Genomic DNA, 19,836 nt, shown 5'->3' with positions numbered 1-19,836 from the left:
AATTGTGGAGGGCCCCCTGTCAGTCAGGGCCATTAAAATTGTCATAACTTTCCCCCCTATACGGCCCCCTGCCGATGGGTGATGAGTCTGGATGGCTGAACTCAAGCATAACACAACCACAGAACCAAAGAAGTGACAGCAAAGCTTAAATATGAGATCATAAAGTAAATATTTAAATGGCAGATAATCCAACGAGGAGGAGAGTCAGAAGGAATGTTGTCAGTCTGAAGTGCCTTAGTCTTAAAAAAACCGGCACCAAACAAAGAGATTTAAAAGCTCTCTATTCTGAATCATCACAGTGCAGTGTAATATTACAAATAAACACTTGTGATATTAAATAAAGACTTGTGCTCTAAATTAAAAGTTGCAAATTGTGTCTGCATTTTATGCACCTTGCTATCTGTGCTCCAGTTCTGACCAGCATTGTTATGGTTAACCGAAGCAACTTTTTACATTTTTGCACAAGAACTCCGGCGTTTGCTGCCTTTGGACTGAATTTGTTCCTTTAACAGGAATAGTATCTGACTGTCATAAAGTTATGTTCCTGATGGTCTTGGGGAAAGAACTGCCATCTGTAATTGAATGTTTTATGATATCTAACATAACAAAATCTAACTTTTCCCTTCATTTTTCTCTCCTTTCTGTTTCCACAGCTCTACGAACTCGACGGGGACCCAAAAAGAAAAGAGTTTCTCGACGACCTCTTCAGTTTCATGCAGAAACGAGGTGAGTTTCCATGTGTCTGCTGAAAGCCCTGTGCTCTGTGTATCCATTACAACCATTACATTTCTGCATCGAATCTCCCCGCTTTATTACTGGCCGGTGCCACAGGCAGCTTCTAATTATTTTATAGAGAGGACGACGATCACCCTCCCCCGTATTCTCTGCTTTCACTGGGCTGGGTGAGGTCTTCATTCATTTCAGAGATGATTGCTTCACGGTCACATTGCAGCTTGTAACCGTATAAAAGCCTGGAAATTAGTTAGCGTTTTTATCCAGGCCTGAACACTTCTCCAACACTTTGCACTTCAGTTCCCCCTGTTTGGACAGCTCGTTCATCGTTTGTGAGCATCTAAAAGCTGCAGCCGTTTGACATTGCTCTGCAGAGGCGCTGCTGGAGTCACAGGTGGGCTCAGGGCATGTTACCACATCGGGGCCTGACATGGGAGACAACAGACATGTGGTCACAACTGAACAACCAGAACAAGCCTTTTACAGTGTCACCCACAGTCAGTGGGTGGGTCTGCCAAGTCCACTCTTGGAATCTGTGAGCGCCATCTGCAGGCCACTCTGATAACTGAGGCATTACTTCTGATGTTCCAGTTAAATTGTGTTGCAAAGATGACTGTTTTATAGCAAAATATCCTTTTTTTTATTAAATAATTTTGTTTTTAGTTCTTGTTATGACTTGAGATAATATAAACAAACACAGGTGACTAGTTTGTCTGCATAGTGTCATGATGTCAGTGTGTTGTGGGGTTTTTCTTTTGTTTTCGTGTGTTTTCCTTTCAGATGTCAGGGTTTATTTTGAACCAAGTAGTCTCCAGTGCTCCCTGTTAATTTAGGCCTTGTGTGTCACCCATGTCCGCTAATTAGTTATTCCCCTCACCTGTTCCCCATAGTATTTAAGTTTGAGTTGCGTCCTTGTGTGGCGTGGGATTCTTGTCTGTGTTTAAATCATGCCAGTGTCTCCGAGTGTGGACATGTTCGTGTTGCTGACTAAAGAAAAATAAAAGCAAGATGCCACGTCGCCGTGTACCTTCTGGTTCATCCTTCACCTCAAAAACTCCATTCCTGACATAGCATATTTCAGCAACATGGCAATTCAAAGTGCTTTACATGATGAAAACACAACACAAAACTTCACACTGCTGTGGAAAAATTTAATCCAGACTCAAACAAATGAGGTTCCAGTTACTATTAATCAAAGGAAGAGCTAAACAAATTAGATTTTAGGTTGGATTTAAAGGCAGCATTTCAGCTGTTTTGTAGTTTTATGGAAATTTGTTCCAGATTTATGGTGTATAGAAGCTGAATCCTGCTTCTCTGTGTTTGGTTCTGGAGATTCAGACCAGACCAGAACCAGAAGACCTGAGAGGACTGGAAGGTTGACACAACAACAATAATAGATATTTAATGTATTTTAGTGCTAAGATGTTCAGTGATTTATAAACTAACAACAGAATTTGAGAGTCTAAGGTAAAGACTTTTATTTAAATGTTCTCTGTTTTTGTGTACGTTTGATCATTTTTTGCAAAGATCGAGGAGCAAAATCTTTAGCTAAAAGAACTTTTATAACATCAACATGTGAGAAAGCTCAACACTTTCTGCTTGATTTAACATCAATACATGTAGAGCTGATCCTAATGTCTCTTTTTGGGATTATCCAATTAATAATTTATGCAAATAAAAAAAGTTGCTTTATTTTACATAACTAGCTTCTTTTTTCTTTTTTTACAGAATTTGAACCAGGTGGAAATAAAACTATGCTACTTGAGGAATTTTTGAACACATTTACAGACATCACAAATCCAAAATGTACATATTATTTGCACAGTTTTTGCTTAATTACTGAGAATGTTCTTTAAATAAAGAGATTTTTTGAGTCTCTACACTCCAGTAAGCGATTAATCGATTACTAATTTAGTTGACGATTATTTTAATAAACAAATAATCGTGATTAATTATTTCAGCTCTACTTTTTTCCCGAGGTGTTGAAGCAAACTGCAAGCATCTCCAACGTACAACTCGAATATAATTCACATGATGGTACACAACATTAATTGGCTGTGCAATCTTTTAACCTGTTCATGTTTCTCCTGTGTATGTGTGAACCAGGAACCCCTGTGAACCGTATTCCCATAATGGCCAAGCAGGTCCTGGACCTCTACATGCTCTACAAGCTGGTGACAGAGAAAGGCGGCTTGGTGGAGGTCATCAACAAGAAACTGTGGAGGGAGATTACCAAGGGACTTAACCTGCCTACCTCAATCACCAGTGCAGCCTTCACCCTCCGCACACAGTCAGTGCACGTTTCTGTTTCCTCTCACAGTTACCCGCCTGTGCTGTTGTTGTGTTTGGCATATTTGGATTCACCCTTCCAGTGATGACAGACGCAGCTAAGTCAGCTTTTCTTCATGACTAAACAGTGCCTTAACTGTCACAGCTTTAATCCCTTAATCCCTGCTCTGTTCGGTGCTTCACAGCGTTGGAGATGGCAGAGATCAAATGTCAACAGCCGCTTTGTTTTTCAAATTAACTCCTGTGTGTTGAAGTAATTTCCTGTAGTTGGTTCTGGTTGTTGGAGCTCCTCGCTGCCAGCTAGCATAAGATCAGATCAGATCTCATCCTGATCTGCTCTCACAGGAAGGCGGCTTGTGTTGTATTTACGGTTTTTATACCTCTTGATCTTGATTTTAGTTCAACCTGAAACTTTAATGTGCTTTATTGGGATTTTATGTGATAGAACAACACAAACTGGAGCATAATGTTGAATTGGAAGGGAAATAATGCATGTTTTTTTATTTTAATTTGTAAATAAAAGTCAGAAAAATGAGGTGTTCTATTATATTTGCAGCCCTGAGTCCACCAATGCACTGCTTTGAACAGTGTGGAAAAGTCTTTGATTTATTTTTTCCATTTTCATGAAAGAATGTTTAAATTTCCAGATTTTATTCCCTTTTCTGAAAATAATAAAAAGCTTTATTTCTAATGAGTAAAGCGCTTCTTTGATATTAAAATCAATTCACGTCCTGTTTCTGAATCTGATGAAGTTTGGATTTATAGAGCTCCAGAAAAATCTCCTAAATTATACATTTATATTTATTCTGCATGTTGCAATAAGCAGTCTGTCAATTAATCATAAGATAAATAAAAAATTACCTCATTAATTTACATTCTGATGATTTACGTGAAATCTTAGTTTAGACTTTATCATCCATTTTATTGATGGTTTCAGTTTTTATTTTCATCTTATTTTTTGTTTTTGGATGATTTTTTTATACTTATTGGATTGTTCAGTACAATTACAATAAAGTTTATTAGTTTATCAGAGGACAAACTTGCATTGTTATGCCATTATCATTTTATTAGTTGAAAATTGTATCAAAACAACAATATTATCGTTTATCTCAATAATTTCTGAGACAATTTGTCGTCTACCAAATTTGTTATCATGACAGGCATAGTTATAAGGTAATTCAAAGAAATAAATAGTGACTTTAGAGTGAAAAATATAATAAGCAAATTAATTGTACAAGCTCCTGGAATAAGTTGCTGAGATCAATACTCGTTGAATTAACAAAATCGGGACGTTTATTCTGCATTTTTAACATTTGGACCTTCTTAGATCTGGTAAAGACGTCCTAAAAGCATTGAAACTCCTCATTTTTAACTTTTACAACGGAAAATATTTTTTAAAAAATCAACAACCAGAGCTTCATTCTACTATTTTGTGTTGCTCTTTGACATAAAATCCCCCAAAAAGTACATTGAATTTTGAAGTAATGCATCACTTAATGTTCATAAAAGAATCATTTACATCCATTAATTCCAGATACATGAAGTACCTGTACCCATATGAATGTGATAAGAGAGGTCTGAGCAACCCCAACGAGCTTCAGGCAGCCATCGACAGCAATCGGCGGGAAGGACGACGGCAGAGCTTCGGCAGCTCGCTCTTCACCTACTCCCCCAACGGGACGCCAACCATGCTGTCCTCCCCAAAAGTCTCTACGCCAAACGTGGGCTTGACGGTGGGAACCAACGGCGCCTCGCTCACGCCCATGCAGAAGATTAAGAAAGGTAGGAACTGTTGGTTATAGGAAGTAAAACCTAAATGACTTATATTCTTCTTTACAGGGTTTATATGGGTGCTTGAAATCCTTGCAAATGCTGGAATTTCAATTAAGTGTTTTCAAGGTTTCCAAGATTCAAATCCTTGAAAGTGTTTGATTTTTGTAAGAAAGTAGAATTCAACGTTTGATTAAAAATCTAAATTTGGAAAGCATTTTTACCTAATAAAAAGACTTTTTTTTTCTCACTGACTGAAGTTAAATCAGACTAAACTTTTTTTGTTTTAGGTAATTTAAAATCAACAAAATTATCTCTATTTCCTAAATGCTAGAAAACTTCAAAACATTTTAGAGATTTTTTTCTAACTTTATATATTAAATTTGAGCAGGAAGGTCATTTATTGTAACATGATTTGTTTGGATTGTTTCAGTGTAGTAAATGTGTTTTTCCTAATGACTCAATGGCTTATTATTTTGTTTAACTGAAGTACAGATTGGCCTTTATTTTATACATTAATGTTATTGAAGTTGGGGGATTTTTTTTGTTAAAATAGTGTTTTATTTTCAGACCAGTCAGTTGTATAAGGTGTGTGTGAGACATAAAATACATAAAATGTTGTTATATTTCATCTTATTCCATCAGCAGAATGTAGACAGAGATTTGAGTACCCACAAAATGTAGCACTGTTAGGCCTGTCGTGATAAACGGTAAATCGATTAATCGTACGATAAATTAAAACTATCGACGTCATTTTAATTATCGGCATTATCGTCTCTTCCGGCCTTTTTCTCTTTCTGTTAATGACACCGAATGAAAAAAGGCTCAACTCCGGTGCTCTCAACTGACCCCCCCTTCCTAATTTTACTTAGTGTAAAGCCCAGCGCACATGAGCTGTCGGCCGATTGTCGGCCCATTTTCAAAACCTGACAGATCACACATTAGCCGACAGAAATCCTAGGTATAACGGTTCGATCGGGTTCGGTCCTGCCGTGTGGTGTCCAACAATGGGCACAAAATAATGGCTACAAGTCCAGTTAACTAATTTTAAAACCAGGCATTAATCAATGCTTTACTACAATCTACCTGCAATGCATGTGGCTAGTGTCAGCGTAAAGTCCTGACTGAATGAAAATCATTACAACCTATTTATGTCACGTTAACGAATAACAGCTGAAAAGTTACGGGTTTATCAACTGCGGTAGCAATTTCGTTCCAGCTGCTCCCCTTGTCATTTCTATATTCTTTGCATGTTGAATAAACATTAATGTTGTTTCCACATATCATCTCCAATGTCCGCTGGACTTCGGGTTGCGCCGTATCAGCTGTTTGGGATTCCCCTCTGTAATTTCCCCTCAGAAAACACAGAGGAGAATCCGCGCTTTCTGATTGGCTACCTGTCACATTCAACAGGCTGCGTTAAGATCCCAGTCGGGGAAAACCCCTGATTTAGATCGGAGCGGCAACGACGATCTACCGTAACACACCACACAATCTTAGAAAGACCAACGTTCTAAGATTGTTGTAAGGAGAAAAATAGGAGCAAAAAATCATGTAGTGTGAACTATTGCATCAGGTAGTCGATGTGCCCATCTTCTCTATTTAAATCTAATTATTACTGAAGGGCAACATAATATACACACTTCATAATCTGCACTCTTTTGGTTGAATGCAGTATTTATTTCCACTTTGGCTTTATGATGTTTAGGGGTTTTTTTTCAAGTGAGCTTTTTGTTAATGGAGACTGAGAATCCATTTTATTTTTGTTTTTGGTTGTTTTGTTTATTTTGTTTATCAGCTCAAGTGTTTAGTGTTCTTTTGAAAATAAAGTGTATCTAACTTTGGCAGGAAATCGCATGCATTATTACGTCATTTCCATTAAATCAGTGTAAAAAGGTCTTCAAACAATATTATCGTTTATCGCAATAATTTTCGAGACAATTAATCGTTGAGCAAAATTTGCTATCGTGACAGGCCTAAGCACTGTACTATCATTTTACTCAAGTAAAAATAAAAATGTATTTGGTAAAAAAAAAACTACTAAAGTGTTGAGTAACTAATCAAAATATGAGTCATAAAATATTTAAAAATTACACCATCAGATGGACCGAAATATAAAGCTATGTAGAAATTTTGGTATTTTAGAGACTGAAATGAAATAATTTACATAAATAGCAAAAGTACAAAATAACAAAATCAGAAAATAGAAAAATCTTTCAAAATCTTTTTTTTCTTTAAATATAACTTTAGCAAATACGGCGTGTGTGGGGTGTGTGTGGGTATGTCTGCGTCTGGTGAATTTTTGGTTAAAATGATCTTGTTCTGTAGGAGGATGTCAAGATGGCGCCGGCGCAGCTGGCTGCCTGCAGACGCAGCTCCCGTCGTGTGTGTTTGTCTGTGTCTGTGTCTGTAACCGATTAATGATCCGTGCTTGAAGAACCCATGGATCATCAGTTGGGCTTTCTACAATGGCTGGATGTGGTTCTGTCGATGTTCTCTGCGTTCTTCTGCTACTTTTTATACTCTTGGTTGCGGAGAACCTCGCCGAGCGGAGTAGCGGCATTGTTTGCTCGCATGAACGGCTGATTGCGCTGTGTGGGCCTCTGCTGCTGCCCGGAGACGGGCCTGTGGTCCCGGACGAGTTACGGAGGAGACGACGGGGCTGCGGGTCTGGAGTTAAACGGAGGTAGAAGAGGAGACGGCATAGGCCAGCGATACCGGCTATTATTGTGGGGAACGTGAGGTCTTTGGGAAATAGGACAGATGAACTCACGGCGCTGGTTAGGACCCAGAAGGAGTACTGGGAGTGCAGTATCTCTGCTTCACGGAAACCTGGCTGCACTCGCTTATTCCGGAATACAGCGTGGAGGTCCCTGGATTTTCCTTGGTGCGCGGGGTCAGGGACTATTCCAAGAGTCGGAAGAAGAGGGGCGGCGGGATTGCACTTTATGTGAGTGAGAGGTGGTGTAATCCCGGTCATGTTAACGTGAAGGAACAGATTTGTAGCCTGGACATTGAACTTCTGGCTGTGGGAATGCGGCCGTGTTATTTTTTGATCGCTGTTTACATTCCCCCATCAGCTGATGCAGCGGTGGCCTGTGACATCATCAGCTCTGCCACAGCCAAACTCCAGATTCAACACCTGGACGTTGTCTCGTCTCTTGTCTTGTCTTGTCTCTATGCTGTAACTGCGAAGTAATTTCCCTGCTGGGATGAATAAAGTACTTCTATTCTATTCTTCATTCGGTGAAGTGACTCTCAATAGGTAGAGTATAGAGAAATTTTACTCAAGTAAAAGTAGTAATACTTTATAATAAAAATACTCAAGTAAAAAGTACAGCTTAGTAAAAATATTCCTAAAAGTATTTTTCCCCCCCAAGTTTCTCAAGTAAATGTACCTTCCTACTACCCAACAATGACTGTAGAATCCTATCACAAGACATTATTAATAGACTAAATCAGATTATATAATTATTTGTATTGTTTTAAAAATAAAAACAACAATAGCTGTTGACCTGCAAGCAGAGTCGTATAAAAAAAACAAAGAACAGTTCTCACCAACTGAGACTCGTTCACGGCGGTGAAGGTGTTCAAGAGGTGTTCAAAAGAATCGAATCGCTCGTGAGCGGCACATCAAAACTCTCTGCAGGTATGACTTGACTTCCTCCGATCATATAAGTAAACCTGGCTTTGTTTCCTTTCCATCGGTATCTATAGTTCTTCTTTTTCAGTGACCCGTTTTTAATCCACTTATTCACTGTTGTTTTTAGCCACGATCGTTTGGTAAGCTAGTTGTAGCGTCACACTTTGAGCTGACGTCACGGCACATAAACGGTCATTTACATGCAGTACCTTGTGAACCACTAGGGGGAGCCTGCGGACTCACAGTTTGAGAAAGACGGATTTCAACGTATTTGATTTTATCTGACGCTGATTTTCTCTGTGTCGGACCAGAAGAGGAGGGAGGCCAGCCGCTGCCAGGGGTCGGGATTCCTCGTCTGCCGGTGGGTCCCATGCCCGGCCACTCGGTGGCCGCTGTACAGGCGGCCCAGGCGGCCATGGCGGCTCAGGTGGCGGCTCTGGAGCAGCTGAGGGACAAACTGGAGGCGGGTGAGCCTCCGGAGAAGAAGATGGCTCTGCCTGCGGAGGAGCACCACCGGCTGCTGCAGAGAGCTCTGCAGCACAACCTGCTGGCCATGACGGCTCAGATACCCATGAACATCCGCATCAACAATCAAGGTGCCGAACGCAGCAAGCAGACCTTCTGCAGCGTTTCCTCACAAGCAGAAATGTTTTTTTTTTAACTATGTGAATATATGCTACCAAAATAATTTACTAAATAACAGAATAATAAGGGGAGAAATATTTGTTTTTATCACTTTCTGGAAAGTCTGATGTATATACAAACTCATAACAAAAACATTATTACAGTTTATTAAACAATATGTATAAACATTTTTGTTGATAATATTCTGATTGCTTACATTTTGAGTTAAATGTAGGCACAGCAAGCATTTTACAAGATTAACATTTTGCATGTTTTTGTACTTCAATTTGAATCTCAACTGCTTCTAAAAACAGCCCAGGTGCATAAAAATAGACCCAGAAGTTTTCTGGCAATATTATAGTGTTTTTAAAATGATCCGTTTCAAAAACCTCCTGAAGGGTTGGGTCACATTCAACGGGCTCTGTGCCGTTACCTAGCAACCCCACCCAAGTCCAACCCGTTAGCTAGCAACCCCAACCGAGCTCCAGCTTGTTTGGTCCGCTGGTTTTATTGTTGTATGCTCTGTGCAATGGCTGCTGGAAAAGGCGAGTGTTTTGTTGTTGACTTACCATACAAAAACCACTTGTTGCGTTCTTGTTGATTGTGCAGGAGGCTCTACTAATGCTTTTCTAAGATGTATGGCTGTATAATTGCACATATGTTTGCAGCCATTTTCATGTGTGAATATAAACGTTGAGTTGGGCGGCATGGCCAGCAGCAGCTAATTTGGCTTTAAAGTTACAAGACGCCCTAAAACAGATAATTCTGTAAATTCTAAACAGACTGAACTGAGCAGAAAATCTGATTATCTGGATCATTTTGTTCAAAAAAATGTAATGAACATGTCTTGTATCACCCATAGACTATCCTAACCTGTTGACGGAAGCATAATAGGTCACCGTTAAGACAATATTGTAAAAAAAAGAAAAATCTCTGTAATATGTAACTACATATTACATAATCGTCAGAATAATTGATAGATTATCATTAGTCATTAGTTGCAGCCCTAGTTAAAATGACCTTATTGATTTAATTGGTCATCTTGGAAAGCGTTTTATGTCAAACGTAGATATAGATACACATCAGGTTACCTTTTTGTTTTTACTGCAGCACACCTTTATCATTTTTTCCTCTCTTTCATTGTGTATGATTTCTAGATTTCACCCGTCTTCCCTCTGTGCTTCAGTTGCCATCTCAATACATTCTTGTCACCACAAACCGCAGCAGTAAGGAAAGCGCGAGCAGCAGGCCTATATGTTGACCTGTTTAGCTTATAGGAGCAGCACGCATGCAGACATGCCTTACATGTGTGTGTTTCTTTGTGGGGATTGTTATGTGCAAGCGGCATCTTTGATCTTATAGCAAAGGTTCGTCTCGGTTTCTGACTATCTGATGGAACACGCAAACTGTTTCTCAGTAAGCGATAAAACTTCACAGAAATGTTCTTATAGAGATTATTTAAAAACAGATCGCACAAAATGTGTTTGTTTGCCAAGATAAATACTTGTGCACTCCACTCTATCTGTGTCTTTTGGGTGAGATATTTAACACTGAAGACACAAAAGATTATTATAAAAAAATAACCTATTGTCTTCCTGGCAGATGGCAGGCAAGAGTCGGCTCTGAACCTCACCACAAACGGCACAAACAGCATCAGCATGTCAGTGGAGCTCAATGGAGTGGTATACACTGGTGAGTACCTCTGTGATGCCATACAGGAAGTACAACGCATCACTTCCTTCCTTTGTCATTACCCCCCCTCATAATTTGATATTGGGAGACAATGCATATGTTGTCTTCTCTTTGCAAGCCTTTACCTTCAAGATATTCAGATTGATAGATGTTAAAATCTTTAGAGACTCAATCAGATTTTGATTTCGAGAACGGCATCAAAATAGTAAATTTTTCCAGATCTCATTGGTATAAAACACATTTATTTTTGGCAACCTCTGCTAATGTAGCTTTAGATTAACCTGAGGATCTCTCAAAAAACTGTTTGTTTTGTTTTGTTTAATCACATGTTCAATTATTGGAGAAACTTTATTTCTTCAAAAATCAGACAAAATAGTTGTTTCATTATTTAGAAACAGAATGCATCCTTTTCTTCCTGTACTCCACTTTACAGACAAGATGTCAGATGACCACTCCTTTTTCTTTGCATGAAGTTAAGGTCTAGTGCTCTTGATGCAAATGTGTACCATCAAGCAAACACTCCCACCTGATTAAACAAAGAGCTAATCTAAACCTTTAAAATGAGATCAAGCAACTCAAAGCTTTGTTTGCTGCTTTTATTTATCACAATATTAGAAATATTTTACCAAATCGCTGTTAAGACAACCACATTTTATAAAAATGTCTATATATGTTTATTTAATGCCAGGTGCCTTAGTTAGTTTTGTATGTTTTATAAATAACTAATTAACTAAAGACTGCATATCTCTGGAGATATAATACTACAAACTAAAATCATCATTAATTTATGTGCCTCAGAAATGTAGAAAACTATCAAAGCTGCTAATATAATATTAGTAACAAAGGAGGCTGACGTTTGCTTGAAAATATTGAGATTAACTGATCTGAATTTGTGATTTAAGTCTCTTAACACAGAGTCCCAATATGATTTTAAACAATCCTTAAATTTTAGTAAACAATGACCACTAATTATTTCCTTCATCCTGTCTCTTAGTATTCTCTAAATATATTAGAAATTGTCTCAGGTTCACTACAGAAGGAGTTAACTTATGGTGAAAAGTAAAAGGAAATTTTGGATTTTTTTTAGTTTTTCTTTAACAGCTTTCTCTTTTTTTTCCTCTTACTGCCCATTTAGTCTCTATTTTTCAAAACCAAAAACATATTTCTATTTGAACATTTATGCTCCTCAACTCAGAGGTCTGGCCTTTTGCAAACATATCGACTTTGACTAATTTTATTTAACATCATGGCATCAGAATGACCTGAACTAATCGCTTATCCTGCAGAGGATGGTGCTACAGTGTCAATCTATGTCCAAAGGAAACATTTACAATTAAATCTTTTATGACAGGAAATTGTTGAGTTAAAATAATGCTCTATGAATAAATAATCTTTTCTACCTATCTTTTCAGTTCATGTTGGTAACCAACTGCCTCCATCAAAGACATCTAGAGTGATTTTATGGATTTATATCTTTAAAAACATAAAGTTTATAAGGTGCAAATTAAGCCCCTGGTTTCCTGTTTTTAGTGAAATATTACTATTTTCTTCACTCATAAGTCTTGAAATTGGATTTAAATTGATGTGCTGTGGATTTTAACAATGATTGGTGGTTTTCATTTTGCCCAATTTCCTGTCTAGGTGTCCTTTTCGCTCAGGCAGCAGCAGGGTCAGCTTCGTCCGGTGCATCTGTGTCGTCCCTCTCCAACAAGTCTGTCAGCAGTCGTGTTGCGCTACAGCAGCAGCAGCAGCAAAACACACCTACCTCAGCCTCCAGCAACCAGCTGTCTTAACAAACTTCCCCCCATTTTTTTTTATTATTACCACGCTAAGAAAAGCCAAAAAGCAACCTAATTTTCTACATCATCTATGCCAAAAAGAAAAGAAGAGAAGAACCATCATCAGTACAGAAAGACAAACTGAAACTCTGCTCACTTGAAGTACACTATCTCAGGTTTTCTCTCACAAACTCACCTCTTTTGTTCTTCATCGCCAAAAGGATTTTGAAAAGAAATAATCCCAACTGAGAGCCAGTATATGCTAAAACTTGTGCACAACCTGTGAATTATTTATTTCTGCATAAATGTACAGATTATTGGAGAACAACAGAGAAGATAATAACTAGGAAGGCTAACGCATTGTTTACACACACAAACACAGCTACTGACTGACAATGATATTATATCTTAAAGAGGAGAGATTTTTTTATTATTTTAACTTTTCATTGTCATTATTATCATTATTGTTATTCTCTTTGTTGTGTTTTATTGTTTAAACCTTTAACAATCCTCTCATTGCAGGAAAAGTAATCTATATATTAAGAATTCTATGAAAAAAGAAGTATGAAAATCCTCTATTTTTAATCAGAAAAGCTTTAAAAGGTATGTTTTTTTTTCTCTTCAGGGCATAAAACATTGTGTGGCTGTGACCTCATGTTGTTGTAAAACCAGATAACCTTATAAACGTGGCAGCCCTGTGGGAGAACAAGTGCAGGTTTGGTCCTGATGGCAGTCTTAAGTGAAGCAGAAGAACCTGCAGGGATCTTCTGCTCACCCGCAGGACTGTTGCTGTATTATCGCTCTTATCCAGACTCCGTGTGGCATGCTTTCTGCACGTTGCTGTTTGTCTGTCTGTGCGCTCGTTCTTCCAGAGGCGACCGTGGCTCGTCCTGTATGTTTTCACGTGGCCAGTCTCAGACGTGTGTTCGCCACGCTTCCAGAACGGCTCTCTGGAGCAGAACGGCGCTCAGTTTAAGGTTCGTCGTTAGCTAAAATATCGCGTTATGGTTTTTCTCAGGTGTCTCTTTGCTTTGTGTGATTTTTAGCTGTCTTCTATTACACTGGACAGAGCAATGCTTTCGACATTTTACCCTCTTGCCTCTTCAGGTCTGTGTCATGCTTCAGCCCCTTCAATCAGAAACGAAGCAATTTTCTGATCTGAGAGTCCACTCAATCCTTTTGCTTTCTTTGAAATTCACACGGACAATCATGTGGGCCTCAGGAGAAACCCGACAGGCATCTTCAGCTCTTCGTAATCTTGATTACAGACGCTTCTATTTTTCATTTTTTCCGTTCAGCCTTGTTTTCTTCATGTCTTTGCGCTTCTTCTGATCTAAGTGCTTCTTATCCTGCGCTGTGACATGGATGTCGCCTTCTCCATCGACGTTACAGCAGTGAATGTTTTGTGATCCTCAAACTGTGCAGCCGCTGCGGTTCGATCTGGACCTTTCTACGTGTTTGCTTGTGTCTTATCATCGGCGCGAACCCGGTCGGTTTTATGACAGAAGAGGCACGCCGTAGCAGCTAGCAGTGTCTCCGCATCTTGAAATAGTTCAATCGATTAGCTTTTTGAACTTGAACCTGCGTTTCCTCTCTGGGCTGTCGGCTGTTGGAGATCGTTACTCAGCCCTAAATCAGGCTTTGTGCGCTGGTTCTGCTCTGAGGCCTTAACGCAGCGTGAGGTGACCAGAGAGTGAGCAGCTCCTCCGCCTAATCACTTTTTACTGTTCAGTCAAATATCACCAGATGGCTGTCAGGGCTTTGATTCCTGTACTCGCTTCTCTGTGGGAAATCACCACCAGCTGCTAAACAAACACTGGTCACTTTTCAAAAGCACTCTACTCTACACACTAAATAAAGAACCCCTTTCATAAGAAATTTAAGTGAAAAAGAATTGAAATTTTACATTTGTATTGTATTTAAAGTAGCCTGATTTAAACAAAATGTTTAAACTTAAGTCAGTTCTTTTTCAGTTTGACATTTGACGATCGAAACTTTCTATTCAATCAGTTTAGACAATCCTCAACAGCATTTAGCATAATTTTCAAAACGTTTCGACCCAGTCGTTCAGAATGGGTCCAAAGTTGAGAACATGAAAAAAGCAAACACAGAGCAGTCAGGAATGCATCACAAAATATGACTTCATTATTGGAAAACCCAACGTCCACCAAATACAAAACAGGTATGGCAAAACTTACAGTTTCTGTTTGGGTTCATAAAATTAATATTGACACAGAGATTTATCCAGTGAGGTGGAGGAAGTTTGGAAAAATGTTGTCTGGTTGCTTTGAATGTAGAGCCATGTCTGCCTGCAAGTCACCAAAACGAAAAAACAAAACAAAATTTGGACAACATAACGTTTGATTTTTTTACTCCAATTCTGACCTGCATTGTTACCCTGCACTGCCATTCCTCCAAGCAGCGCAGACACCAAAATGCTTTACATTCACAGGCCATGCAAGCCTCACTTTTCTCCACATAACAGAGTTGAATACTCTACAGTAATGTAGCTTTCAGCACATTAATATCTGAGGACTTACTGTAAGAGTCTTTCTACAGTTAGTTTATTTTATATATCCTCTTTAAAATCAGATAGAAAGGGCAATAGTCACTCAAGTTTTATACTTTTAAGATTTTTAGGGTGTTTGGCTTTAAAATATGATAATATATGTTATTTAAAGGAAATGTTCCCTTATATAATACACTTACTATTTGTCTTTAACTCTGCTATTCCTCTGGTAAAATGTCTAAAGTTTATTAAAAGTAGTATTTAATCAAATATATGTAAAATTTTAATGAATTGTCAAAGACTCAGGCCCTTTTGGTGTCACTTATGGCGATTTTGTGACTCCAAGTTGCCCCTTTTTTCTGCAGTTCTGCTTTCAAATGTATTAATTATTAATTGTATATATGGGGATTTTTAGATAATTAGCTGCCAGTTTGACATTTTTGACATTTTTAAAAATAGTTCAGACACACATTTAAACCCAAAGGAACCAGAAAAATATGGATTACTAAATAATAATCTGTTCCTTTACACCCGTATCAACTTTTAAAAAATTAAATAGTAAAAAAAATGCTCCACTGTTACTTATTTTATAGAAATTGTTCTGGGTTTGATGATCTGGAGTGACCCGTTTTTTAAAAGATGGCACAAATTAGACTTTCCAGCAGAGATGGTTGTTGCAAATGGACTCTTTTTGTATTTTTAAGGCTCTGACAAATTAAATTATCTTTTTAAAAAGGAGCCTCAGGTCAAACAGAAACTATTCGTCTTCTATTGATCACGTTTCCTAATTTGATTCGAATCTCCAAACATCCAACGACCCATTCATTAAAGCTGACGTAAACATTTTAGAAAAATAACTATGATTGCAGAAAAAATACAAAATAAAATCTCAACCAAGGCGTTCAAAATAATGATCAAAAAGTAGCTTTTTAATGAAAAATACTTCTAACTTGTCTATTTAGTTCTGTGTAAAAAGCATTTATTTTAGTTTAACACCAAAAACCATGTGGGGAAAATTGATGGGGATATTTTGTCCTCCTAATCGTTTCTGCTGTGATAAATAAATAAGATGCATCCGTCTGAATTCTCACAGAAAGCAAAGGTGTTTTTTTTTTTTTGCAGATGCCATGTTGCTGACAATCAAAAAAAAAACGAAAAAAAGAGCCAAGGCTTCGGCTGAATGTTTGCGAGGGGGGAAGGAAAACTAAATTCAATCAATCTGGATCTAAAGGATCAACATTGCCTTTTTAGATTTCACCCTTTGACCTTTCAGCTCCCAGGGCAGCGGTAAAGCAGCTGCCCCCCCAGTCAGTCGATCCATGTTTATTGCATATCTATTGACTGCTTCTGAGGGATATTTGCATTTGAACAGTGGAGGCTCTACAGCTCCTTTCTCTTTCGGCGCATGGCAGTATTTTCAGGGAGGGTTGGCGTTTTTATTCTGTTTTTACTTTGTTTTTATTGCGTGGTTGCGACAATCAGGAGACAATTCTAAGGCAACACTGTATACCTCTAAAGGAAAAAACCTCAAAAAAGCTCTCGTACATCCCTTCAACCACAAGCCGAGCCCTGTTTCAAGGAACTCGGCTTCTCATCGACGATTCCTGTCGTTCAAGCAGAAAAAACCTCATCAAAATGTTTTTTCTTGCTTCACAAAGACCATTAAAGAGATTGTAATAACCGCAGACAATCAGATATCTGCTTAAATGTGACTCTCTCCTTTAATCAATAACCATTTTTAGTCATGCAAGGAGAGCAGGAAATTTACTTCCAAGCCTTAAAGCCTTTGTGGCAAGTGCGCCCCCCAGTGGAAGGTTTTATTACAATGCACAATCAGCTTTGAACATGTCGCATTTACCTCAACGACACGAGCTTTGACCATATTCTCATATCTTCCAAGTGTTTCAAGTGTGTTTATGTAGAAATGTGTGAAGGAGCATTATGACGCACACTACCACAGAAAAATCTCAAACTCTTACACAGGCAGTCGCTCTTCTTCCAGCTCTGTCTGGGTATTTTTACAGGATCCAGGTGTCCTGTTTTAGTGTAGCTGTGATCAAACTGGAGCCAAATTGTAGCAAAAATAAATAAATAAGCACGTTGGTTTTAAATGAGTAGCACACAAAACAAAACTGTTTTTTTTTTTTGTTTTTTTATTTTCCACTCGGAAAGCTTTCAGGTGGTTCCTGTCATCTTTACTCCGTCGTCTCAAGTTACGCTCTGGTAGTTTGTTGGTGTCGCTGCTTAATTCTGCTTTTTTTGATGCTGTTGCACAAACTGGAATGTCCGTCTCAGCAGATCCACTTTGTTAAATCTAACATCCTGGTCTCTTGCGCACAGATGTTGGTGAAATAGAGCTGCTTTTCATCCAACCAAAGCTGTAGATTTTTAAAAAAATATATCAAACTATAGATCCTCAGCGTCTTGTTTGGAAATGGCGTCCTGTTCCCACTCGTTGCCGCCGAGTTGGAACATTTTACGGGTTGAGGTGGGTTCAGGGCTTTTTGACTGGACTCTATCACTGATGTGACCTCCATCAGGTTGGACTGTGGGCAGGGAAAACCATCATGAGAAAATGAAAAACAACAAGATGCCTTCTGCTGTGACAATTATATGAATTAATCTGTATTTCTAAGATTTGTTAAATAGATTATTTCTAATAGATGGCTTACTTAGGGCTATGGATTATATCATGTTTATATTGTTTGTTTGCTGTTTCTTTGCTCTTTTTTTGGCATGCTTTTAGAAACCGAGGCACACAGAGATTACTTCTAGAGCAGTTTATGAATCCAGCGATGATTATGTTGATAATAATGTGATTATTGTAGAGAAGAGTGTGCGTGAGTGAGTAAAAGAGTGAGTGATCTTCGGGTGTCTTTGAGTATCTTCAGTTCGGAAACAAGGCGTGTCTGTTGTGTCTTACAACTTCTCAGGAAAATCTACCTCTACCTCCAGTTTGATGCATTTTTTTTTCACCCTGTTTGGACTCATGTTATTGATCAGTGGGAGGAGAGCGCGAGGACGAACATCAGGGTATGAAATTACCTCCAACACATCAGATTAAACATGAGCTGCTGGTAATCCTCAACTCCGGTGTCTTCTCACCCTTTACTCCCAAGCTCATTTGGACGCCTCCGTATGCGTCCCCCTTCCTTCCTTTTTTCTTTTATTTTTTTTACTGTTACACGTTCGTAACTCTTCTGCTGTTCGGTCTAATTGAGCTCCAACAACAGGAAACCTCCAGATGAACAGCGAACTACTACGAGTACCACAACAAGTACCACTTCCTGTACCACTGTTAGTATGGCGAGTCCGTTTGTGGATCTTCCTGTCTGCTCTCATGATGTGTGCTATTTCCCCCCCAGTCCCCCTCCACACACACACACACACACACAGACACTTTTTGCCCCTCCTTTTTTGTTTTTCTATAAATGATTACCGTCTTTTGATGAATGGGACGGTTCCCGGTAACCACGGCAACAGTGGAGTGGCTGCAGGGGGTGCAACTGTTTTATTTTGTTGTTGTTTTTTTTCACTATTTTTCTGAAAGGGTGGAGAGCAATTCTTGCCTATTTAGTCAATATGTGTTTGTGTGAATACTTTTATTTGAATCTGAAATTAATAAAATATCACAATTCTTAAATGTTACAAAGTTGTGGGTGTTATTTACTTATTGTTCTGATTTCCAGCAGAAGTTTGATTCTTAGTTTTTATATCAATGACAAACTTCTGCACAGTTGCAAAAGTAATTGCATTTTTGAACCTTTTTTACTTTTTTAATTACAATTTCAATGTATTGAGGGATTTTCTATGATAAACCAACACAAAGTAGCAGATTGGAAGAAAAATGGCAGCGAACACGGTTTTAATATCCTGATTCCCTACAACATCATCATCCACATTAAATATCCCTTTGGGGTCAAAATTGTATTTTTTTAATTGAATTGAATTATCCAGACTGTCAGTTTACAGGAAAATAAATTATATTTTTAGGTGCTTTTACTAATCTTACCAAACACGGAGAACCAACATCTAGTTTTATCAGAAGAAGAATCCAGAGAAACCCACAGAATACGTTTTTATGTGAATTTGCTAGCAGCTTTTACAGATACCAGCTTATAAATTCAACTTATTCTTGTTCTTATTAAACATGGGGAACCAATGTGTAGTTCTATTACCTTTTTGTCTTTCTTTCGGTTTTGTTGTTTTGTTTGTATTTCCTTCTAATTCTTGTAAAGGACTTTGAACTGCGGGCTGCACAGTGGTGCAGTGGCCCAATATTCTTCAACAATATGTTCCCTTGTAGAGTGTGTCAACATTTCCTTATTATGACTGAATTACATCCGATTCCCACTTTTCATCACACCAGAAGAGACCAATCCCATTATAACGGAAATATTTCAGAATGGCATGAAGGTGAACTTGGCATTGATTTGCAGCGATGCTTCCCAAACCAATAAAATTCCTCCTGCAGCAACGCTGAGCCATCTGATCCCCCTCGCTGATGAGGGTCAAGAGTTCAGCTGTTTTATCTCCTTTACTGAGTGTAAACATATCTAAGGTGGTATTTTACATAATTACAGTATTAAATAACTATTTTAAACAGAAATGTGTTATGTTTTTCTAAGATTATTTGTCAACACTTTCACTGAAACACAAGCATACTTAACCTCTTTTATTAATATAAAAATTGTAAAATGGCAAAGAGATTAATCACAAAGCCAAACACCATGTGTGTAATATAGGTTTTTTTTAATTGCCTATTGTGTTCTATGGAAAATAATTTTTTAAATAGTTTT

At 38.2% G+C, this 19,836-nt stretch overlaps 1 protein-coding gene across 2 annotated transcripts in view; it reads left to right on the top strand.

The window, feature by feature from the left end:
* Positions 1-18,685, top strand: part of arid3a (AT-rich interactive domain 3A) — a 76,432-nt gene extending 57,747 nt beyond the window's left edge. Inside the window, exons 4-9 of one of the 2 annotated variants that reach the window (XM_032572457.1) lie at positions 654-726; positions 2,839-3,022; positions 4,556-4,803; positions 8,749-9,030; positions 10,661-10,750; positions 12,392-18,685. In XM_032572457.1, coding sequence (XP_032428348.1) covers positions 654-726; positions 2,839-3,022; positions 4,556-4,803; positions 8,749-9,030; positions 10,661-10,750; positions 12,392-12,543 — 1,029 coding nt within the window. In that variant the 3' untranslated portion in view covers positions 12,544-18,685. Of the gene's footprint in view, positions 1-653; positions 727-2,838; positions 3,023-4,555; positions 4,804-8,745; positions 9,031-10,660; positions 10,751-12,391 lie in introns of both variants that reach the window. The other variant, XM_032572456.1, reaches the window with a different exon arrangement.
* The last annotated feature ends 1,151 nt before the right edge of the window (positions 18,686-19,836 follow it).

This window comes from Xiphophorus hellerii, chromosome 9 (genome assembly GCF_003331165.1).
Source record: "Xiphophorus hellerii strain 12219 chromosome 9, Xiphophorus_hellerii-4.1, whole genome shotgun sequence".
Classification (NCBI taxonomy): domain Eukaryota; kingdom Metazoa; phylum Chordata; class Actinopteri; order Cyprinodontiformes; family Poeciliidae; genus Xiphophorus; species Xiphophorus hellerii.
Note: the sequence above shows the minus strand (reverse complement) of the source record. Positions and strands in the feature narration are given on the sequence as shown.